Source organism: Chelmon rostratus, chromosome 5 (genome assembly GCF_017976325.1).
Source record: "Chelmon rostratus isolate fCheRos1 chromosome 5, fCheRos1.pri, whole genome shotgun sequence".
Taxonomy (NCBI): Eukaryota; Metazoa; Chordata; class Actinopteri; order Chaetodontiformes; family Chaetodontidae; genus Chelmon; species Chelmon rostratus.
Window position 1 is genome coordinate 5,572,436 of NC_055662.1, and position 21,330 is coordinate 5,593,765.

The window sequence follows — 21,330 nt, forward strand, 5'->3', positions numbered from 1 at the left end:
CTACCGGACCAACTATGGTTCTCAAACGCAGGAGGGCAGTATTACTGCGTCTACGCTGTCAAAAAACGAAGAAGAAGATTTTGTTCCCAATCGTTCCGGTTTGGTTGCAGTCTTGCAGATTACAGGACACACCTACTTTACTTCAAGACACACCTCCCGATCTTTAGTTTGGGTGCTTTAACCGAGCCGTTTTGAGGGTGTGTCATGTAGTAGGCGTGTCTTGTAGCCACGGTGCGTCCGCAGATAGACCTCCTTGCCAAATTTTGAAGGAAACATGGCTTCTCCTGCTGGTTGTGAGCATTATGTGCGCAGCTGCTTATTGAAAGTGAGTTAACTTTTTGAAATATATTGTTGATATGTGCCTTACCTACATTGTGGAGGTATATTGGTGTTTAATATTTCACACTCTAACGCTGCTGCAACGAGTGCTGCTAACTTGCTGTATGCCGTTGTCGCTGATAGCGACCACCCAGAGCTAGCTAAGGTTTGTTACAGAACGCTACGTTAAACGCTCGCCGGTAACACAGCTGCTGTTATACTTTTTTGACCTATTAGTTAGTGTCTTATGTTTCTTATATGTTAGCAGCAGTAGCTTAGTCCATAGGGACTTGGCCTGGCTTGATGTAAGCCCAGCATGAACCAGTCCATACGGAATCTGGACTCATAGCTGGAGAGGTGCCAGTTCAAATGCAAATGCCCTTGAGCAAGGCACCTAACCCGAACCGGTTGGTGCGCTGTTCTGTGCGGTAGACTAATCGCTTGTGTCTTTTTGTGTGCGTGTTTAAAATTAGGTTTCTGTTAAATGAGCTTATCTCCCACTGTGTCTTTTCTGACATTTCTATAAAGAAAAAATAATTGAAAGGTTAATTGTACTTTTCTGTAAACTTCCAGTTTTGTTGCAGACAGAAAGCAGTTATTGTTGAGGCTACCCCAAGGTAAAGGCATAGCCTGTGATATGAGTCTGATTGAAATCCCCGCCACGCACCTGCTCATGCCTCGTGTAATCACATGTTTTCTGTGCACTGCAGGCACCTTGCTGTGGTAAACTGTATGTGTGTCGGCTGTGCCACGATGCAGAGGAGAACCACCAGATGGACCGATTCAAAGTCAAGGAGGTGCAGTGCTCAGAGTGTCGCACAGTGCAACAGGTAACAGATATTTATCACAATATATAATTTGATTAAGCTGTCAGTCTGAAGTGTAATCCCGATCATGACTGAAGCAGAGGATTCATTACTTAAACTTTAAAACGAGGTAGAGGACCTTCTTCCTATCCAGGGCCATTTAAATTGTCTTAACATCCTTCAATGTCTATACTAAATAGTTGAACACTTAAATTATACTAACCTCTGCTTCTCTTTGGCGAGGCATCTGATGTCAGATGGTAGTGATGATGATGATGATGATGATGATGATACCAGCAGTTGGTTTTGTTTGCAAGAGAAGGTTTTAAAAAGAGCTGCTCTCAGGTAGATGGTTGCTTTGCAGCTCAATGATTTCATGCTGTAGGCTGTCAGGAACATCAGCTGGTTCCACATTCTACAGCAAATATGCAAATATATCCTTGTGTTTATTTTTCATGTGCTGAAATCTCTCGGCAAATGCCTGAAGGAGTTTTCACACTCAGCAGCATATTCAGATGACATAGCAGTTTTTATTCATGCAGAGCAGTAAATTGCAGTGTTTCCTCCATCCAGTGGCACTTACATTTGTCATTGTTGTCAACATACATTTTATCACTGTCATGTGTTGAGATTGTTTTATTGCCTAGCCCTGGTATGTAGTGATTAGCTTTTCAAGTAAAAAAAGGTTTAAGTATTAAATATCACTCTTTTAGGCGCAGCAGAGTTGCCAGCAGTGTCATGTGCAGTTTGGGGAGTATTACTGTGACATTTGCCACTTGTTCGACAAGGATAAGAAGCAGTACCACTGTCAGCCCTGTGGAATATGCAGGTGAGCAATAGTAGATGAATCTTAAATACTTGTCACATAGCTTGTTCCAAATCTTTTTACATTTATAGCCTTAGTTGGACATGTTAACAGTGATATGGATAAAAGTAAAGTGAATATATTTTTAAAGTTGCACATAAAATTTGTCATATTCTGTGTCCAGTAATTCAAGTAAACTGTCAAAGTCAAAATCGTGGTGTTGTGATCTTTGTTTTATCAAACTGATATTAGATTTCAGTGTTTTTAAATCAGTTAATACAGCAATTTAGAAATCTATTCACTAAGTTTTCAAGTGTGTCATGCTACAGTATTTGTTGATATTTAATGCCGACAACAAAACTATGGTTAGTAATGTTGTGATGTGGTTCTGCCAGTGACTTATCCTGTAAACAAGCAGAGTACAAAAAGATAAATGCTTTGCCGCCATTAGAAACTGAGGCTCCCCAGCTACCAGTCCACCAATTTCTGAAAAAAAATGGTGCCAGTTCACATGTCCTGGAAGATTTTTATGTCCTGGACAAACTGGAGAACTTCCAGTCAAACGTTTTCATTGTTTATTGACCCTATTTTCCCATATGTTTGTTTCCAAGTAACTAATGGAAACAACCTTTTTCAAAATTGGTTCAGTATTAAGCGAGAGCACTGTAGCCGGCAGCCACGAACGTATAATCCCTCAGTGCGTTTGTGTACCGTCAGTGCACGGCCACTGAAAGCGTTTGTTTTGGCCACTGGCTCAATGTCTCCAAGTGTCTGACAGCATTATGTAAAGGACCCCTACAGAGACCTTTTTGTTAAAGAGTGACATAACTAGAAACAGCCGCTATATCGCTCTTGCCAAAACCACCAGACTCCATTCACAGAAACAGTAATTTTATCATCTTAAAACACACTTCAGTCAAACTCAACAGGAACAAAAGAAAACTGACCAAAACCATTTTCGTTCTTCCTTAAACTGTTTCAGTAATCACCACCAACTCTGCTTTGGTAGAAATAAACCTGTAATTTACAGAGCTAGCTGTGAAAATACAGGGAGAGGAGTGAGGGGGAGGACAAACATCAGAGAGGCAATAGAGGAAACCAGTGTGTAGAGCCAGAATAATTTAAACATCGAACTCGGGAATTCTGACATTATGACCAGAGAGATTTAAATATGTCAGCAGCATTAAGGAAACACTGATGACAGTCTTGCTTTTGCTTCAGTGCAGTGAAGTAACTTGCAACCCAGTGTTTGTGTGATGTCCTCTTACATCCATTTACATTATCCACGCATGAGGTTATTATCATCTGTGTCAGTGACACTGTGTTGTGAGCCCTACAGGATTGGGCCAAGGGAGAAGTATTTCCATTGTGAGAAGTGCAATCTGTGTTTAGCCCAGGATCTGCGGGGAAACCACAAGGTGATTATTACCCTGCACCTGTTCCTGACCCACACATATTATAAGTATTGTGTTTGATGAGCAAATGAATATCCTCACTGCTGTCATTTACAGTCCTATTTTTATGTTTCAGTGTGTTGAAAACGTGTCAAGGCAGAACTGCCCAGTGTGTATGGAGGTAATGAAACATACATCGCATTAGGGGACAAAGGATATTGGATTTTATTGCAATCCTTTACTCTCTCTACAATATGATATGATTTTCTTTTGTATGCACAGGATATTCACACGTCCAGAATTGGAGCCCACGTTCTTCCATGCGGCCATCTTTTACACAAGTATGACTCATTATTCTCTAAGTACTAGTAGCTTGGGGTTGTGGGATTGAATTGTATCTCAACTTGAATTCATTAACATGAATCTAGGAACTGGCCTGACAGAATTCTATGCTGATTGATCACTCTATGTACTGTAATATAGTGTTTAAAAAAACTTGAATAGCATCTGTAAAATAGGAATAGAAATATAATTAGGAGAGAATTGAAAATATATCAAATATTACTGATGACGTAGACTAATAAATCCAAGTAACATATTTTCTGCAGTATCATTAAGTAATTGTCGTAGTTTCTCTTCATGTAGTGATCGTAGGTCAAGATCTCTTATGACATAAATGTAGCAATTCATGTGTTTGTTCTCATTCTCTGCAGGACTTGCTTCGATGACATGGTCAGAACAGGGTAAGTCTTTTTTTTCCTGGTAATTGTTAAGTTGAGTAAAATGGTCTTCTTCCAGGTTAATGTATTATTTATTTGTTTGTTTGTTTGACAGAAACATCTCAGACATGCTGGAACACTTGAGTCAGTCAGTCAGTGTGTTTACATGCAATTAAGGTTACAGTCAGCTTTCTCCAGCAAGCTGCTTTCATAAACTTAATGAAACATGTTAAAGAGACACGTGGTTTCTGTAATCAGGGTAGGAGATAAGCGATACCTGTTTCCCCAGGAGGATTTTTCCTGGAGAACGCCAATTTCTCTGCCATGTATAAAGAAACCTGGTTTCTCACTGACAGTCAGAAAGCAGAGACGCATCATCTTCATCACTACGGTTAAAATACCGTGGTTCCAGTATATTTTTGGAACCATGGCTCCAAATTAATGTGTGGGGTAGATGATAAATCTGATTACTGACCTGCTGCATGTATACACACATTTACAGTAGCCAAATTACTGCAGTGCATGCAAACACGTTCTCTGGTTACCCATGTAACTTGGTCTCTGTGGGTGACCTGGTTACTTAAGTGCATGGTGCGGAACTGAGTTAGGCCTTCCACTAAATCTAAGTTTCCTTATGTGTTTCAGAGCATATCGCTGCCCTCTGTGTATGCACTCTGCCTGGAACATGGAGGACCACTGGGATCAGATAGACAAAGAGATTGCCCAGTCACCGATGCCCACTGAATACCAGGGTGCCACCATCAAAGTAAGACCTCAATAAAACAATAAAATGCACATGTGAAAGTAGGGTTGAATTACTGGCTCACTTTTTAGACATGACTTGCCCAATTTTTCTGTTTCATTCAACCCAATTTGTACAATTCAATACAAATGGAGTTAAACTGGTTACATTTAACTTTTGTACTTTTGTTTTTCCTCACTCAAGATTATATGTAACGACTGCCAAGCCCACTGCACAGTGCCTTTCCACGTGCTGGGGATGAAGTGCAGCGGCTGTGGCTCCTACAACACAGCACAGGATGGAGGACTCATCCAGCAGCCTCAGCAGCCTCAGCAGCAGCAGCAGCAGCAGCAGCAGCTGCCAGAGCAGGACACTGAGAATGAGGCAGAAACAGATACAGAGTCAGAGCAGCAGGATCAGCCTCAGTCACCCACACCACATTAAAGCGACAACCAACCAGCACGGGTGACATTTACTCTCTAGACATTGGCTGCTGCGCTTACTTGTAGTAACTTACACTGAGTGTAACAGTAGACTGAGCCAATGCTCCTAGATTGTACATAATACAAAAAATCCATCTATTTTCTGTACCTGCTTATCCTCTTCAGGGCTGGAACCTACCCCAGCATGCACTGGGTGAGATGAAAGGTACACCCTGGACAGGTTGCCAGTCTACCACAGGACAAAAGACATATCCACACACATATACAACTACAGGTAATTTAGAGTCATAGTCCATCTGACCACGCAGCTTGCTGATGGGTGACAGTCTAACCGCTGAGCCACTGTGTGGCACCATGACAAAAAATGATCAGGTTAACTGGTCGAGGCTATAGAGTATCAGACAAGCTGTGATGGTTTTCTGTTCAGTTCAGGGACTGTGCCATACGTCCTATTTGAATGCTCTCAGTAAGACTTCATGAGAACAAAGATGTGTCAGCTTGTTATATATACGGTACGGTTTCTGCCCATGTGGCTGTAACACTACACCAACTGTGAACATGTGTCAGAATAAAAATTCAAAGTAGCCTCAGACAGAAGTCAGTGTGAATAACAAAGTAGTAAGTCTGCACAGTAACTGACATGCTGGCTGCAAGACATTAAGAGATGTGGTGCACAAGCAAAGTTTGTAAAAGTGGAACCCACTCACAGGGAATTTAAAATGAGGGAGGGCACATTCACAGGGCATTTGTGTAGGAAAAAAAACAAGTTTCTGTCCACTGTGGACTATCCCCTTGCATTTCTCTTTTCTTTCTGCATAAATGCGTCCGTGTGTGTCAATTATTATACAAATAGCATTTTTCTGAATTTGACTTAGTCCATATTATATTTACTGAGTGTGGATGCCACTCGATAATTTATTATTTCTAATCAATGCTACAGGTGATGAAATGTGTAAAATATTGATTGTGAAATTCTTGTTGAAAGGTACAAACTGTGATCCAAATAAAAAACTAAAGGGCAGCCCCATCAGCAAAATTCAGATCACAGGTTTGGAGCCTGCTGTCACTCTTAAAATGACTGACAGGTCCTTTAAACCTAAAGTGTAACAGGCCAGTACGCCGATATTTTCATTAACAAATCAAACCGCTCACTTACGTATGTAAATGGACTTGTGATTTAGATGGTCCAAAAATGGCTGATTGGGCCTTTAACCTGCTCGATGACACGTGGTATGTCTGAAATGTTGCATTGGAAAGGTGTCCTAAGTCTTGCCGATTTGTTTTGATAAATTCATGTGGCATGATTACAGCTGCAATACGTGCACTTTTAGAGTATTTTCTTGTCATACATGCATATGTACTGTAATTTCTGGCATGGCTGCTGTGACAGAAGGCCTTTATTTCCAGCACCATAATTGCATCTTTGTTACTGGCAGGTGGAAATTTTGGTTACCTTTACACTAATACAAACTTCCAATAAACAGCATAATTTGACTAAACATTATTGTATTGTGTTATACTCTGAACCAGTGAGTGAATTAGAGATCAGAACATTTAATCACATCACGTTTTCATTTTCAGCTGCTCACACGAATATATTTGAGGTGTTGTCAGCCATGGTGTTGATTCGACATATCAGCAGCACTTCAGTTTTACACTTGTATGAATTTAAACATTTCTATTGAAAAAATTAGGACTCTGTTTAAAACATAAATAAAAACAGAATGCAATAATTTGTAATGTAACTGTTCACAGAGGAGTTTTACAAAATGTTCTGAGTCCATGTAATACATCCTTTCTTCAATCATGTGTTCACAAAGTGGTGAACCTCGCTCCATCCTCGCTTGTGAACGACTGAGCCTTTCCAGGATGCTCCTTTCATACCCAATCATGATACTATCACCTGTTACCAATCAACCTGTTTACCTGTGGAATGATCCAAACAGGTGTTTTTGGAGCGTTCCACATCTTCCCCAGTCTTAAGTTGCTCCTGACCCAACTTGTTTGAAACATGTTGCTGCATCAAATTCAGAATAAGCAGATATTTACAAAAATCAATGAAGCTGATGAAGCATTAAATATATTGTCTTTGCACTATTTTCATCTGAGTATGTGTCAAAAAGGATCAGCAAGTTATCACATTGTTTTATTTGTGTTTTATACAGCTTTTCTGGAATCAGGGTTGTATGTACACAGCAGTTATGTACACTAGCACCATTATAACAAAATTATCACTGATGAAGTAAATGTGAAATCAAAAAGTGAAGTCTGTGTATTTAGACATATATATATTACACTGATCAAGTATCAAAAGAACACTTCCTGTCTGTACAACACCAACATGGACTTAACCCGTAACCTGAAGTGGATAACTGCGTTTGCTCTGGGTCAAATGCTGTCTCCTCTAGGTGGCTCAGGCTCAGGGGTCGCAAACTGGAAAGTGAAACAAACAGGAACACCAGCCAGGGTGGTTCCAATGGGGATTGGCAGGGGTGGGGTTGTGGAGGATGGTGGAGGTGTGGATTTGATGATGTGTGGAGAGAAGGGTGGGGTGGCACCCTGGGGGACTCCTTGGTATGTGGTGGTGGTGGCGACTTGTGGTTGGTCCGTGCCATCAGCGCCTATGATTATATCAGTTTCTGTAAGGCCGGGCTGTAGAGAGACATCTGTGTCTGGCAGAGTGTGCTCAGTGTCAGAGTTGACTGACTCCTGTGCAGGATCAGAATCAGGCATATCCTGAGAAATGTCTATACCCAGAGGAGTTTGTGAAGGATCATCTGGCATGAGCTGTAAAGCGTCCGTGTCAGTGGAGGTTTGTGGGTCCTCAGGGTCTGGCAGGGCTGAAGTATCGAGAGTGGCCAGAGAAGGCCCTGGTGGGTCTGCAGTGCCCGGTGGGTCAGTCTCTTCCATAGCATTAGGCATGTCTGTCCCTGTAAACGCTGGCTGCAAGGGTTCCTGCGAAGGCCCAACATGAGTGGCGATCTCCTCTGATGAATTTGACTCACTGGACTCTGATGACTTGGATGAATCCTCGCCCTCACTTAGGCAGACCTGTTTTCATAGCAAGCAATGATCTTCACATTTGTCACAAGTCTTCTTTGTTTGCTATTGGTAGTAGGAGAGTAGTAGAGATACTCACTGGTTTAGACAACGCCACAGTCACCATGAAGACAGCACAAAGTGTAGTCCTCAGAATTACCATTGCTGCCTTTCCTGTGATTGCTGAAACAAATAAAGCATACACACTATTAAAAATAGTTAATTATTAGTAAATTAGTGCAATGTACTTCATACTTAAACATGATGACAAAGAGCTCCTTCTGAAATCATTTAGGAAGTGAGTCCTAGAAATTTTTCCTCATAAAAGTGAAAAAAAAAATTGTATAAAATAATCTATGGCAGAAGATAGAAATGTCTTCATAAGACTGAGGGTTTTCCATATTAGACACCCAGTACTTAATAGAATACAACCCTGACTCCATAGAAGATGGGACGCTGTGTAAAATAAAACAGAATGTGATCATTTGTTAATACTTTTTGACATATACTCTATACAGTACAAAGACAACATATTTGAGGTTTTACCTCATCAACTTCATTGATTTTTGTATATATATGCTTATTATCGATGAAAGCGACACCTCAAGTGAACACAAAAAAAAATTCTGTTCACATTTTTACTGTTGATACTTTCAAGTTCATTCTGCTGACAATACTTTTACTTTACTTTTTCATGCAATGGAGAATGTTGAGATTGTTGTAATACAGCTGAATTGCATCTTTCAGTTCAACTGAAATGTAAATGTAAGCATCTGTTAAAGAAATAAAAAACATTTCTAACTAATCTATAAAAGTTAATTTTTAGATGGTGTTTAAGCTGTATTATTTTGGATAATATAGGATTTCTGCCTCAGACCTACCTTGATATGTTGAGTATCCTCTTATCCTGCACACCATACGCATACAGCAGACTTCTGAAATGTCTCAGTGCTCACAAAAGCAATACGATAAATGCTCATTTCCTTTTTGTCTTGCATTGGACATGTTTTTATATGGCTGCTGATATGTGTGGGTACAATAAACCAGTAATTCATCATCTGGTTTGTGTCCTTAGCATTATTCCATTCAGCCCTGTCTCACTAACAATTCAAAGTAAATCATTAAACACCCAAGACACAGTGAAATTAGAGAGTGCTAAAAATTCTAAGAGGATAAGAAAATACAAGTACACCAGAAGTGTCTATTCATAAGCAAAGTAAACATGTGTTTTGTGGTTTGCGTGTAAACAATGGGAAGAATCCAGTTTAGACTTTAAATACATGTCATCTGAACTTCTTCGTTAAGTCTTAACATGCGTTCTTATTACACCGCAACAAAACACACATTACCCTCAGTCTGCCACAGCATCCACTGACTCCAGCTTTTCTTCCAGCAAACAGCCAAAATATGCCATTTTGTCCACAGAATCCATCCTGAATTCACAACAGTTACATCCACATTTATTCTCAGAATTTCTAATGACAACAACAGTCAAGAAGAAATTCTTTTACCAAATTTAAAAGTCAGGAATGTGAGTTTCAGAGCAGTAAAGCCACGCACCGACACAGTTTCAGTTTCATCACAGTGGCTGATTAGACCTTTGCTTGGGTCCATGTAGTATTAAGAATGATACACTTGACCCATCCGAAAAGGTGCAGCAGAGTTCAAAAGAGGGTGAGGGATTGATCATTTTTCAAGCATTAATGTCATCTATTCTGATTCCCACTTCTCAGATGGGAGGATGTGCAGCTTTTCTCTTGTATAATCACCAGAAACTCAACGCGTTTTCAACTGTTGGTCAGACAAGACACTTGAAGGATAATAAACAGATTCAAATGATGAAATGATTATGAAAATCATTGCTAGTTGCAGCCGTAGTCTTTAATGACACATCCGGTCACACAAGGGAAGAGATTTGGGAGTGTGTTTTGAATCAAGAACCTCTGAGCAGCTGCAGCTCCAATCTTTAGATCTTAGAATACACAAAGCAGCATAGTATTCTCTGCACTTGGTCTCCTCCCAGAAGAGTTCAAGGTTTCTCTTTTGCTTCCTTCAGTGTTAGATCCTCATCCTTTTTTATATCCTCAATGCAGAGCCTCTTGGCAACTTCAGAATGATTTACAGAGAGAGTCCTGGCACTACCAACCATCTTTTGATCAGTGTGAACAACGTTCAAGTCAGTGAATGTCAAAACTTCAACACTGGTGGTCTGACAGTAAACAATGCTGAAATAACTTCACAGGAAACAGTGGAAAATGCAAACTGTTTATTTAAAATGTTGCTTGCCCATGAATCAGCCTCAGTCCACAGAAGATACCACTTCCTGCAAGGAAAGAAAGGGTTATCCCACAAGCCTAGTAAGATAAATCGGGAACTTGCTAGTTTATGGAGTTTTTGGGAGGTCCACCTCTGGCTTGTCTGGAGAAGTTTGTGTGCTTGGGGCGCTCTCAGCCTTATTCTCCAGGTCAGTCATGCTTGTTTCCTTCACTGCTGAGCTGGCCCTCCTGCAGGAATGAAATACAAAAATGGAGTCTCGTGCTACTGTAGCGATAACACTGGCTGTTTACTGTATTTCACATCCATATTAAATTGTTTGGTGGCAGTCTGTCTGAGATTTAATGCCATCTATGCATCTTTGGCTTAGTTATTTTCATGTTAGCAGTGTAGCTCCAGGATGGCAAAATTGGTTGGTCCACCACTTTGGTCCAGACCAAAATATCTTTTAATTATTGGATGGATTTGCCCTGAAATTTTTACAGATATTCATGGACCCCAGAGGATGAAGCTTACCAACTTTGCTGATCCCTTGACTTTTCCTTTAATGCCACCATAAGGTTGAAACTTTTCGTTTCTAGCAAATGCCTTAACAACTACTGGATGGATTACCCTGAAATTTGATTCAGCCTTTCCCTCAGCTGTACTTTGTGTTTAGAGCTAATTAGCAAATGTTCGCATGCTAACTAAGATGCAAACATACCTGCCAAACATTACACACTAAGCATGCTGGCACTGTTCCTGTGCACGTGTTAGCATCTAGCTCAGAGCCCCACTATCAAGAAGTTGACAATGTGAAGAAATGTAACATTTCAAACCACACACCAAGTCTCTGTAATGTTGGAAGGAAGGTTTTTAAATTGGTAATCAGACAAACCTTGTGTTAGCACTCTTCCTCCTCTTAACCACCACCGCCATCACAGCAATGACCACCACTGCAGCACAGAGCCCTGTGGCACCGTAGACAATGGGACCCTGCATGGTCTTCAGGAGATCGTGTTGACAGGAATCACCGCTGTAGCCAAGTGGACACACGCACGCAGTGTCTCCATTGGTCTCCACACAGCGTCCGTTGCCACTGCAGCGTCTCTGGCTGCACTCCTGGGCGTCCAGGTTCCTGAGCAGACTGCTTGCATTCAGGGTGGTGTTCAGGCCGGTGACTTCAGAGAGAGTAGTGACAGGAGAAGGTGGAGGAGAGGAGCTGCTGGCCTGGGTGGGAGCAGGGACCATGGCTCCTGACCACTGCTTCAGACTGACACCTAAGGTAAAAAAAAAAGACCAATCAAAAACCCTTTTTTTAGGTTGTTTTAGATTAAGATGTCATTACATTTTCTTATTCTATTATATTTTCCGGTTCTCGTTGCTTTTTGATAGAGGTATAAAGACTCACAGTTCTCGTCTGAGTGGTCATAGCAGTCAATGTGCCCGTTACAAAACTTCTCAACAGGCTGGCATGAGAGCTGATCCAGACAGGGCCTGCTGCCGCCTGGGCAGCGCTGCTCCGGGCTGCAGTGGGTGGCATTCACAGGGATGTGGTCATGGGCGCACTTGCATGTCCGACCTCCTGGGGTGGCGAGGCATAAGTGCTGACATTCGCCATTGTTATCTGTGCACTGGTTTGAACCTGTTAAAAAAGGTGGGTAAGTTATCTGTCAACTGTTTGTGATGTTTAGGTTGCTGATGGGCACTGTGACCTTTATCACCTCAATATGCTCTCACATGTCAGACCCCGAAACAGCCACCAGAATTATTAGTGTGTGCTTTTTCTTACCAGTCTGACTGGACTTGCTAAACGCCTTTAAGCTGGCCACCTCTGTGCCCACCTCAAACCACAGCTTGTTCTGCTGCTGCTCATCTTTGTACCAGAGCCTGGTCTTGTCTAAAAGAAAGGTTCAACACACATGTAATGTAGCTACAAAAATCTAAGGAAACAGACGTTACAAAAAGGTCAACTCATGAGTTGCCAGTTTCAAACCTCTTCCAACATTATCACACTGGATGGTTGTACTTCAGACTCAGATTTAGAGCTAATGAAAACAAAAATGTAGAACTGAAACAAATAAAGAAAGCTATGTTGAACAGCGCCACCTCCTGGCTTTTGGTACACAACCACAGAATTAGGTGTTATTTAAGGTTAGGTTTAGGTTAATTTTAGAGCACGCTATATGAGTCATTACCACTGACAGTCATCCAGAGCAGCGTGTCATCACTCAGAGTCACAGCAGCCAGGCCATCACCAGCCTTCATCTCTTTGTAGCCAGATCCATCTAGCTGGACCGAGCCGATGGTCCCTAAACCTGGGAAGGAATCCAAGCGATCTTACTGCTCTTCAAAAGAACACTTTTATTCAACAGCATTTGACCTCTAGTGCACAAAAACACATCTTAGACAAAACTTCCCATAACTATACCATGAAAATAATTCTTACCAGTGTCAGCCCAATGAATGCTATCCCCATTACTCGAGAAGGCCAGAGATGTGGGCTGGACAGCATCCTTCCACACCACACTCCGCCCAGCACCGTCCATGTTGGCACACTCTACAGTAGCCACAGTACCTGTGCCCTGTAGGCCCAGGTTGGTGAAACAAACTCTTCCACTGGGAGGGTGGAGGGCAATGGACTCCACTCTGCCAATGCCTTCCTTTATAACAACAGCAGTGTGGGCAGCCGTGATGGAGGTGACCTGCAGACGGGGTTGTTTGTTGCTGCTCCAGTAGACGTTAAGTGTTACCCAGTCCAGGGCCATGGCAGTGATGGTGTCACCCAGGAGTTTTAGAAGCTGGCCCTGAGGGGACAAGTCCGAGTCCTTCAGCTTGAAGGAGCTGAGCGAAGTTGTGCCGTCGTCTGTCAGGAACAGGGTGTGGTCACGTAGGCTGTAGTCCATGATGGCTGCCTCGTTGACGCTGGGCACCTGCAGGGCCAGGTGTTCAGGCCAGCCCTTCAGCTCTGCTGCTCTGTGTCGGGACTGCAAGTAGATCTACAGAGATCACTGGGATTAAATACACATTTATCTTAAAAATGTGTAAAATGTGCATACAAAATAAATATTTTCTCATTTACTGGTGCATGATAAATTGCAAGTTAAGGCCACCAGATGTACAACAGTTATGCAACAGATGGTGGGTGGTGTCAAAGATTTAGTGTAACAGATTATGGCATTAAGGACTTCCATGTTACTTAATTTTAAGATAAGTAATACTTAACCATTGTGGTGAAATATGCATAAACATATAGCTGGGCCCAGCAGCTGCTGGTTAGATTAGCTTAGTATAATGACTGGAGACAGGGACAAACAGCTAGCCGGGCTTTCTCCAAAATAAAACAGCTGCAGACTGGGAAATTTGACTTTGGTGTTTGTACAGATTAAAGAAGAAAAAAAAAAAAACAAGTTTTAAATTGATTGGTTTAAAACTTTAGGTGCTTATAAGCAGATTTGGCATCTGGTCGTTTCTTTCTCTACTGTACAACTATGGCAGTGGTATCACTCTTCTCATCTAACTCGGCAGAATGTCCCAACTATTCCTTTAAATTACATTCTGTTAAAGTAAATCAGACTTAGTGTGACAATGCTTTATAGTAAAACCTGGGTGACTGTGGAGGGAGACAGCATCAGCAGGAATGCAGAGTTGATCAGGCTGGAGCAGGTCAGGCCATCTTCAGCCAACAAAAGGCCAGAGGGACACTTGCACACAGCTTTGGGTCCCGGGGCCAACACACACATGTGGGAACAGTCCATCATCGCACAAGGACTCTCAATGCCCGTCTGGAGCAAAGGGTGGATGATCTGCAAACAGGGACAACAAGCAGGATCAGGAAACTGAATTTATGAACATAGTAAGTGCTGGATGCAATATGTAATAAACACCAGCTCTGCTATTTTTCCTATTACCAACCCAAATGTTTTCAATCATTTCCCAGAACTGTGCCAAATTAAGTCAATAAAGTGGAAAGCTTTGAAGAGACTGTCATAGCTGTGCGTGGGCAGTTTGGCAAGCTGCTGTGAGCACTTCACACACGTGAAGTGATCCAAGTTTAGCTACAGTGTCCCTATTACACAATACCTACCCCATTTCCACCTGTGCCTGACTTTCCTTAATTCTGAACATTTCCCTCACCTTCACACTGAAAGGTTGTCTTGGTCTTTTCAGGAGAACTTGATGGTTTTTGCCGGAGGTTTTATGAGCAGCCAGCACCACGCGCTTCTTGGCATCAGACCAGTACAGCATGTCATTGAACACTGCCAGGGAGAAAGGATTGCTGGTTTCTTTCATCTGTAGAATCTGAAAAGGACATTTAGACATAGGACATTTATTCTGGCATGTGACTTAATTAGAGTTCATTTGGTTTGTTAGGCTTCTGCGTAATTTCATCCATCTATGCTTGCTAACTAACATGCCATGAAGTGCCACTTGTGGGGTACTTGTAATGATAAGGAGGTCAGGATGACCTTTTTCCTGGTAGATTTAGCAATGAGTTGTAGTGTTTGAATCCATTTCAAGAGTCGGCAACAAGCTTTGGGATGAATGCATCTAAAAACTGAGGAAAAGTTCTTTCAAAGCTGAAAAACCAAACATGACAACATCGCCCTCCCAAAACATTTTACCCGAATGTCGTCTCCATCCAGCGTTGCAGATCCAATCGCCCTCAGCCTCTCATCTGTCCAGTAGACTCTGTCAGAGACTGTGTCCACAGCCACACCGCCCGGCCAGCCCAGACTGGAGTTCACCACTGCCGTCCTCTCTGACCCGTCCATCCCAGCACGCTCTATCTTCACTACATTTCCAATCTCGGTCCAGAACATCAGCCTGGTCGGATAATTAAAACACTCGGAATACTGGTCTTAAAGTTTTTATAAACATTGTAGAGTAGTTTGGTGTGTGAAATACAGTCATCCTGACCCTTTCTGTGGCAGCAATGCCAGGGAGCGAGGCTGATCCAGGTCTTCATCTAGGATGACACTGTGGTTCAGCGACTTCACAGTGGTTGTGGCCAGTCTGATGGCGACAATCTGACTGTTCACTCCATCGATCCAGTACAGGTTCCTCCCGAGCCAGTCCACGGCTACAGAATCGGCCCGAACACCTGTGAAAACAAACGCCGGCATGTCTTGAGGAGGTATCTTTGCACATGGCGGTGAATACCTATTCATCCGATCAGTATTAACAAATGTATATGTCAGACACCTACAATACTCCAACCACATTTTGTGTTGAACCAACCTTTAATCAGAGTTCCTGTGCTCTTCTGGTCCAGCGAGGACCACCTGATGCTTTCAGTGTCCAGACTGACCCAGAAGATCCTCTGCTCCCTCCAGTCATAGTCCAGGGAGAGGATGGCCTTCTTGGCAGAGGAGGACAACACATCTAGGCTGCCACTGCGCAGACCAAACAAGAGGAGGTCCGTCTGGACTGATGACAACAGGAAGGGTTCGCCTGAGGAGTGAGCAGAGGAGGATGCTGGTGAAATAGTTCTTTGTGGCCCCATTCAATGTGCCACAAACCTATCCCTATCTCAGGTTAGCAAGAAGACTGGAAATAGGGGAAAACAGCTAGCTCAGACCCAAAGGTAGACAGGTCTCTTGTCACTGCACCAGGCCAAGAAATAATCTGCCACATAAATCAGAACAGAACATTATATAACCAAGTTCGTGAGTTTCAGAGGTGCTGTAAAGTGGATTTTCTCATCTTCAGACAGAGCCACACTCTGTTTCTGCTTCCAGTCTTTTGGGTAAGATAGGATATCCATCTCCTGGCTGTAGGTTCTTATTTAACAGAGACTGTGTGGTATTGAGCTTCTCATCTAACTCTTGGCAAGACAATTGTATGAAAAATGTATTTCCCAAAATGTCAACTATTCCTTTAAGTTACTATAGTTGTACCACACTGCATTTCTGTAACACTTTCTTTCCAAACAATGTTCTATGGCCAACTAAAGGATAGTGCCAACACAGGACTTTACCAGTGATCTTGCAGTGGTGTCCATCTGCCTCCATTATGTATCCTGGGTGACAGTCACACTGGTATGAGCCTGGAGTGTTGATGCACAGCTGACTGCACCCACCTGAGCTGTCACACTCATCAATATCAGCACAGGTCAGCCCGTCCTCCATGAGTCTGAACCCTGCTTCACAGCGACAACGCTACACAGCAAGAGCCAAGTATTAGTCAGGAGCAGCAATGTTTAAAACTACACTCAGAGGATAGGCCATAATATAGTCATTATACTCATTTTTATATCAACAAAATACTTGTTTATCCAGAATTGTCTTTCAGAAACTTCACATTGTACTGCTACATACAGGTTAGTTTCAACTGCATTTCCTTTCCTTTGTAAGCCACCGATCTGCAGGGCACACCGACTTTATTTGTTAACTGCAGGGCCCTCACCGTTCCCTTTGGCGTGCTATAGCAGATCTGAGAGCAGCGGCTGTTATCTGCCTCTGCACAGTTCACTTGGCAGCTGCCTCCCTCGTCTGAGCCGTCAGCACAGTTGGTAATGCCGTTGCACACCAGGACTGGGTCCAGGCACTCCTGGCTGCCACACTGGAACTGGTGAGGGAGGCATGTCACCACCCCACCTGGCACCCACACACACCGTTTGCATGTTTAATACAGACTTCTACAGCTATTCAGCCACATTTTGAAATGGAGAATCCTTTACTGGTCTGGTACACCCTAGTGTTTTAACATCAATGAAGGTTTTTCCTTTAATAAGATGTAGCTGAATATATCAGTTTGCTATAAGCTCAAACATCTTGATGGAAATGCAAGTAGTGACAGTTTTGTATTCTGGTATTCAGAATGTACACAGGAAACTTGGGAATAAAGTGAAGATTATGTGGAATAATAAATCCACAACAGGATGCAAACTGAAGATATTGCAGGTGCTAGACTAAGATGACACCCTCATTCACTTAAAATGAAGCATCAGTTCATTTCTTTTCACAACTCCACCTCTTTCCGTGTTATATAATGTACAGCTACTCACATTCAGTCTCGTCGCTGCCATCGTCACAGTCCTTCGTGCCATCACACCTCCAGGCTGTAGGGACACACTTTGTCTTGGATTTACACGACCATTGGAACTCACCGCAGTTCACTGGAGCCACAGGACAATCCTGAAAAAGGCACCAGTGGATTATTTTATGGTCATCTATACTGGTACAGATTTGAAGGAATGTGAATGTTTAGACCAGCCATGTCCAAACTATTCCATAAAGGGCCGTGTGGCTGCAGGTTTTCGTTCCAACCAAGGAGGAGCACACCAGGCCAACCAATCAACATCAAGGGATCCCTTAGTTATCAGCTGAAAAGTGAGATCAGCTGATTAAATGAGTCCAGCCTGGTGCGCTCCTCCTTGGTTGGAACGAAAACCTTCAGCCACACGGCCCTTTATGGAATAGTTTGGACATGCCTGGTTTAGACCATCAGAGTATCTGGCTGTAAACCACTACATCAAACATTTGCCTAAGTGAAGTACTCCACACACAGAAATCCTACCATGAGTGCTGTTCTGATTTTGACCTTTGACCTTCATGTGGCAGAGGTGTATGAGAAAAGAAATTCAAGATGAATCTATACTACACTCATGTTAGCTCAAAATCTGTTTTTGGTGTTGATTCACAGCTGTTGTTTTACCCATAATTTTATACATACTTTGCAAGTAAATATGGTCCAACTGAGAAAACGCTTGCTCCTGAGAGCTTACTGCTTAGCACAAAGGAGAAAGGTTTAAAACAAAGTCTACATTTGCCTTCCAACATCCACCTTCTCATCTGTGCCATCTTTGCAGTCCTGATCTCCATCACAGATCCACTCTTGCACCAGACACTCCTTGCTCTGGGGGCAGCGGTGTTTGGTGGTGCAGGCCGGTGCGTTGGTGCAGCTCTCCTCATCAGAGTGGTCCCGGCAGTCTGGGTGACCATCGCAATGCATCGTGGCTGACAGGCACTGGCCACTGGCACACTTAAACTCAGTGGCACTGCAGCCCTCGTCCGCTACAGGGGAGGAAGGGGGCCAAAGGTCACAACAGGTGTCCCATACAAGCAGAGCTGATCAATACAGTGAGTAGATATTAATTTCCTGGTCCATTGACAACGTACCACAGTTTGCCTCGTCACTGCCGTCCCAGCAGTCCCTCTCTCCGTCACAGAGGAAGCTGTTGGGAATGCAGCGTCTCTTGTCGTCACACTGGTGAGCGCAGCCCTCCATCTGCTTGGCACATCCCTCTTCATCGGAGCGGTCCTGACACTGAGACACGCCATCACACACCTGGCTCTGATCTATGCACTTCTTTCCATGGGAGCACTGGAACTGGTCTGCAGAGGACACATGGTATAATCAGGATAGCTGGCAGGATTGGGCTTATAACTGAGCTTCAAATTGTGTAGCAGGATCCCAGCGTTAGTGGATTCAGCTGTCCTCCATAAATAATCCTCAGAATATAGATCAGATTCAGTGTTTTGACTACTTTCAGGTCAATAGTTGCATTTACTAATGGTCCTCACTTATGTCAGCTGACAGTGTGAAGCCAAATTGCAGAACCTCCTGTTCATCCTATACATTTAAAGTGCATAGACACTACTCCTGTACTAACTCATAAAATTGAGATTGAAGGCTACCCACTAGAGGGCAGTAAATTCATACTCTTAACTCCTGAAGAGGAGCTCACACCCACACAAACCAACCAGCAGATTACCTGTTTCACATGCTAATAAACATTCTTCCTCATCTGAACCATCTCTGCAGTCTGCTTCTCCATCACAGACGTGGTTGTAGAGGACACACTCTGTGTTGTCCCTGCAGGCTTTAGAGCCCAATGGACACTTAATGGGGGTCGATGATGCAACAGAGGCAGCAGGCATAGAGTTTAGACTTGTCCCTTCTTCCTTTTCATGTCCAGCTTCCTCTTGGTCCTCTAATGCAGATGCCAAATAAGAAACATTATGACTCAAGATGGTCTGTGCAGATTCTCATTCATCCAAGTCAAGATTGCATATTATGTTAATGTGAAATATGGATGTGATCATCTCCCGTAAGATCGCTATTGTCGAATCATTTCAACCTACCACAGCTGGCCTCGTCCGTGCCATCTAAACAGTCCCTCTCTCCATCACAGAGCAACTTTGCAGGCAAGCAGCGACTCCTGTTGTCACAGTGGTGAACACAGCCCGCAGTTTGCTTCGTACAGTGCAGTTCATCAGAACGGTCCTGACACTGAGCGGTATCATCACACACCTGGTCCCTGTCTATACACTTCTTACCATGGGCACACTGGAACTGATCTGTTTGGATGCAGGCATTTGACATTCTCAGAAAGGCCTATCAAATAGGCTTGGGCCCTAGTGCAGTGTAAACTCAATTTATAGCTTAAGACATGATATACTCAGGTAGTTTGCCAAGAAGGGCTTTATAGATAAACAAATGCAGTGCTGTCCTGCCAGCAAGCTTTCTCATATTTAACACTGCTGTGTTCTAAAGCCATGCTGAGCTAAGGACACAATGATAGACTACATCTAGGTGTTTAACAGAGGAAGCATGCACACAAATGACATCAGATTGTGCCAGAACACAATTTGCTATATATATATATATATATATATATATATATATATATATATATATATATATATATTATATATATATATATATATATATATATATATATATATATATATATATATATATATATATATATATATATATATATATATATATATATATATATATATATATATATATATATTAATCTGGGTTAAACAGAAATGTAAGTTTGCTGTACAGTACCGAAAACAACATGTTGATTTTGAACCGCCTGGGCAACAGGGAGGAGTTGTGTATATAATATATATATATATATATATATATATATATTAATCTGGGTTAAACAGAAATGTAAGTTTGCTGTACAGTACCGAAAACAACATGTTGATTTTGAACCGCCTGGGCAACAGGGAGGAGTTGTGTATATAGAACAGATGAACTGTACTGTTGCCAGTTTATTAGGTACATTATCTTAACTAATAAGAGTCCAATACAACAGTCCAGCGATAAATCCTACCTACATTTGGTGTATGATGTTCAGTTTTTGTTGAAAAGAGGGGTGTTCCTGTTATTCAGCCTACCCTCAATTATATAAAAAGGGTGGACAAAATAATATTCAGAATAATTTGGAAGTTTTGTTTTAACAATATCATACAAAACATGGATTCATTACAGCAAACACAAATTCAAATAGTCTTGTCTGATTAGACTTCTGCCAGATTACTCGTTCCAGTAATCACTCAAAGTAAACACTAGCAAACACTATCCACCTGAGTGAACAGGCCAGCACAGTCCAGTACCTTCATTGCATACTAATACACAGTCCTCCTCATCTGAACCATCCTTGCAGTCACGCTCTCCATCACACACATGGTTGTAGAGGACACACTCTGAACCATCCTTGCACAGTTTAGAGCCCAGGCCACATTTCAATGGACTGCTTCCAACTGAAACAACTGTTTGGATCAAGTTAGCACAAAAGCACAAAATGTCACTCACTGCTCAATTAAAAAAAAAATATATATATATATAACTGTTAATGCATCCATCATTCTGTGTCTGAGCTGAGAGACATCACTTCAAATTAATCATGATGCAAAAAGCCTAATCAGGATATTTTTGTAGATGGTGTAAAACTGTTTTAACACACTTAGCTGCTCACCTTGCAAGGGCCCTGACAAGTGCAGTAAGACTGCACAAAGAAACAAACGTCCACCCATCGCCACAGATAAAATAAAACGGACCAG

General features: G+C 42.3%; 2 protein-coding genes across 3 annotated transcripts; one reads left to right on the forward strand and one right to left on the reverse strand.

Moving 5' to 3' along the window:
* Positions 1–229: 229 nt before the first annotated feature.
* Positions 230–6,791, forward strand: rchy1 (ring finger and CHY zinc finger domain containing 1). Of its 2 annotated transcripts, XM_041937122.1 has the most exons (10): positions 282–325; positions 892–935; positions 1,029–1,148; positions 1,838–1,953; positions 3,269–3,347; positions 3,460–3,504; positions 3,606–3,664; positions 4,037–4,066; positions 4,688–4,808; positions 4,989–6,790. In XM_041937122.1, exons 3-10 carry the CDS (start codon positions 1,092–1,094, stop codon positions 5,226–5,228), a joined length of 747 nt encoding a protein of 248 aa, XP_041793056.1. In that variant the 5' UTR covers positions 282–325; positions 892–935; positions 1,029–1,091; the 3' UTR covers positions 5,229–6,790. The 2 variants fall into 2 exon arrangements, with proteins under 2 accessions (XP_041793055.1, XP_041793056.1); XM_041937121.1 differs by lacking the exon at positions 892–935 and having other exon boundaries at positions 230–325; positions 4,989–6,791.
* A 3,858-nt stretch (positions 6,792–10,649) lies between these two features.
* Positions 10,650–21,303, reverse strand: lrp13 (low-density lipoprotein receptor related-protein 13). The gene is made up of 20 exons (XM_041936367.1): positions 21,240–21,303; positions 20,884–21,042; positions 19,609–19,824; positions 19,239–19,457; positions 18,643–18,858; positions 18,308–18,537; positions 17,529–17,658; positions 16,928–17,118; positions 16,500–16,680; positions 15,761–15,973; positions 15,440–15,623; positions 15,145–15,346; positions 14,657–14,821; positions 14,125–14,325; positions 12,969–13,518; positions 12,718–12,837; positions 12,312–12,419; positions 11,931–12,164; positions 11,418–11,799; positions 10,650–10,770 (listed from the first exon to the last, which is right to left on the reverse strand). Exons 1-20 carry the CDS (start codon positions 21,301–21,303, stop codon positions 10,650–10,652), a joined length of 4,086 nt encoding a protein of 1,361 aa, XP_041792301.1.
* Between the last annotated feature and the right edge of the window lie 27 nt (positions 21,304–21,330).

Excerpts from the sequence above, each read along its gene's own strand:
- rchy1 (XM_041937121.1), top strand. The coding sequence starts at position 275 with ATGGCTTCTCCTGCTGGTTGTGAGCATTATGTGCGCAGCTGCTTATTG. Across the intron at positions 1,149-1,837 it reads AGTGTCGCACAGTGCAACAG|GCGCAGCAGAGTTGCCAGCA; the intron begins GTAACAGATATT and ends TCACTCTTTTAG. Across the intron at positions 3,665-4,036 it reads TGCGGCCATCTTTTACACAA|GACTTGCTTCGATGACATGG; the intron begins GTATGACTCATT and ends CATTCTCTGCAG.
- lrp13 (XM_041936367.1), bottom strand. The coding sequence starts at position 21,303 with ATGGGTGGACGTTTGTTTCTTTGTGCAGTCTTACTGCACTTGTCAGGG. Across the intron at positions 19,825-20,883 it reads TGTATTAGTATGCAATGAAG|ATCAGTTCCAGTGTGCCCAT; the intron begins GTACTGGACTGT and ends GCATCCAAACAG. Across the intron at positions 15,347-15,439 it reads GCATTGCTGCCACAGAAAGG|GCTGATGTTCTGGACCGAGA; the intron begins GTCAGGATGACT and ends TTATCCGACCAG.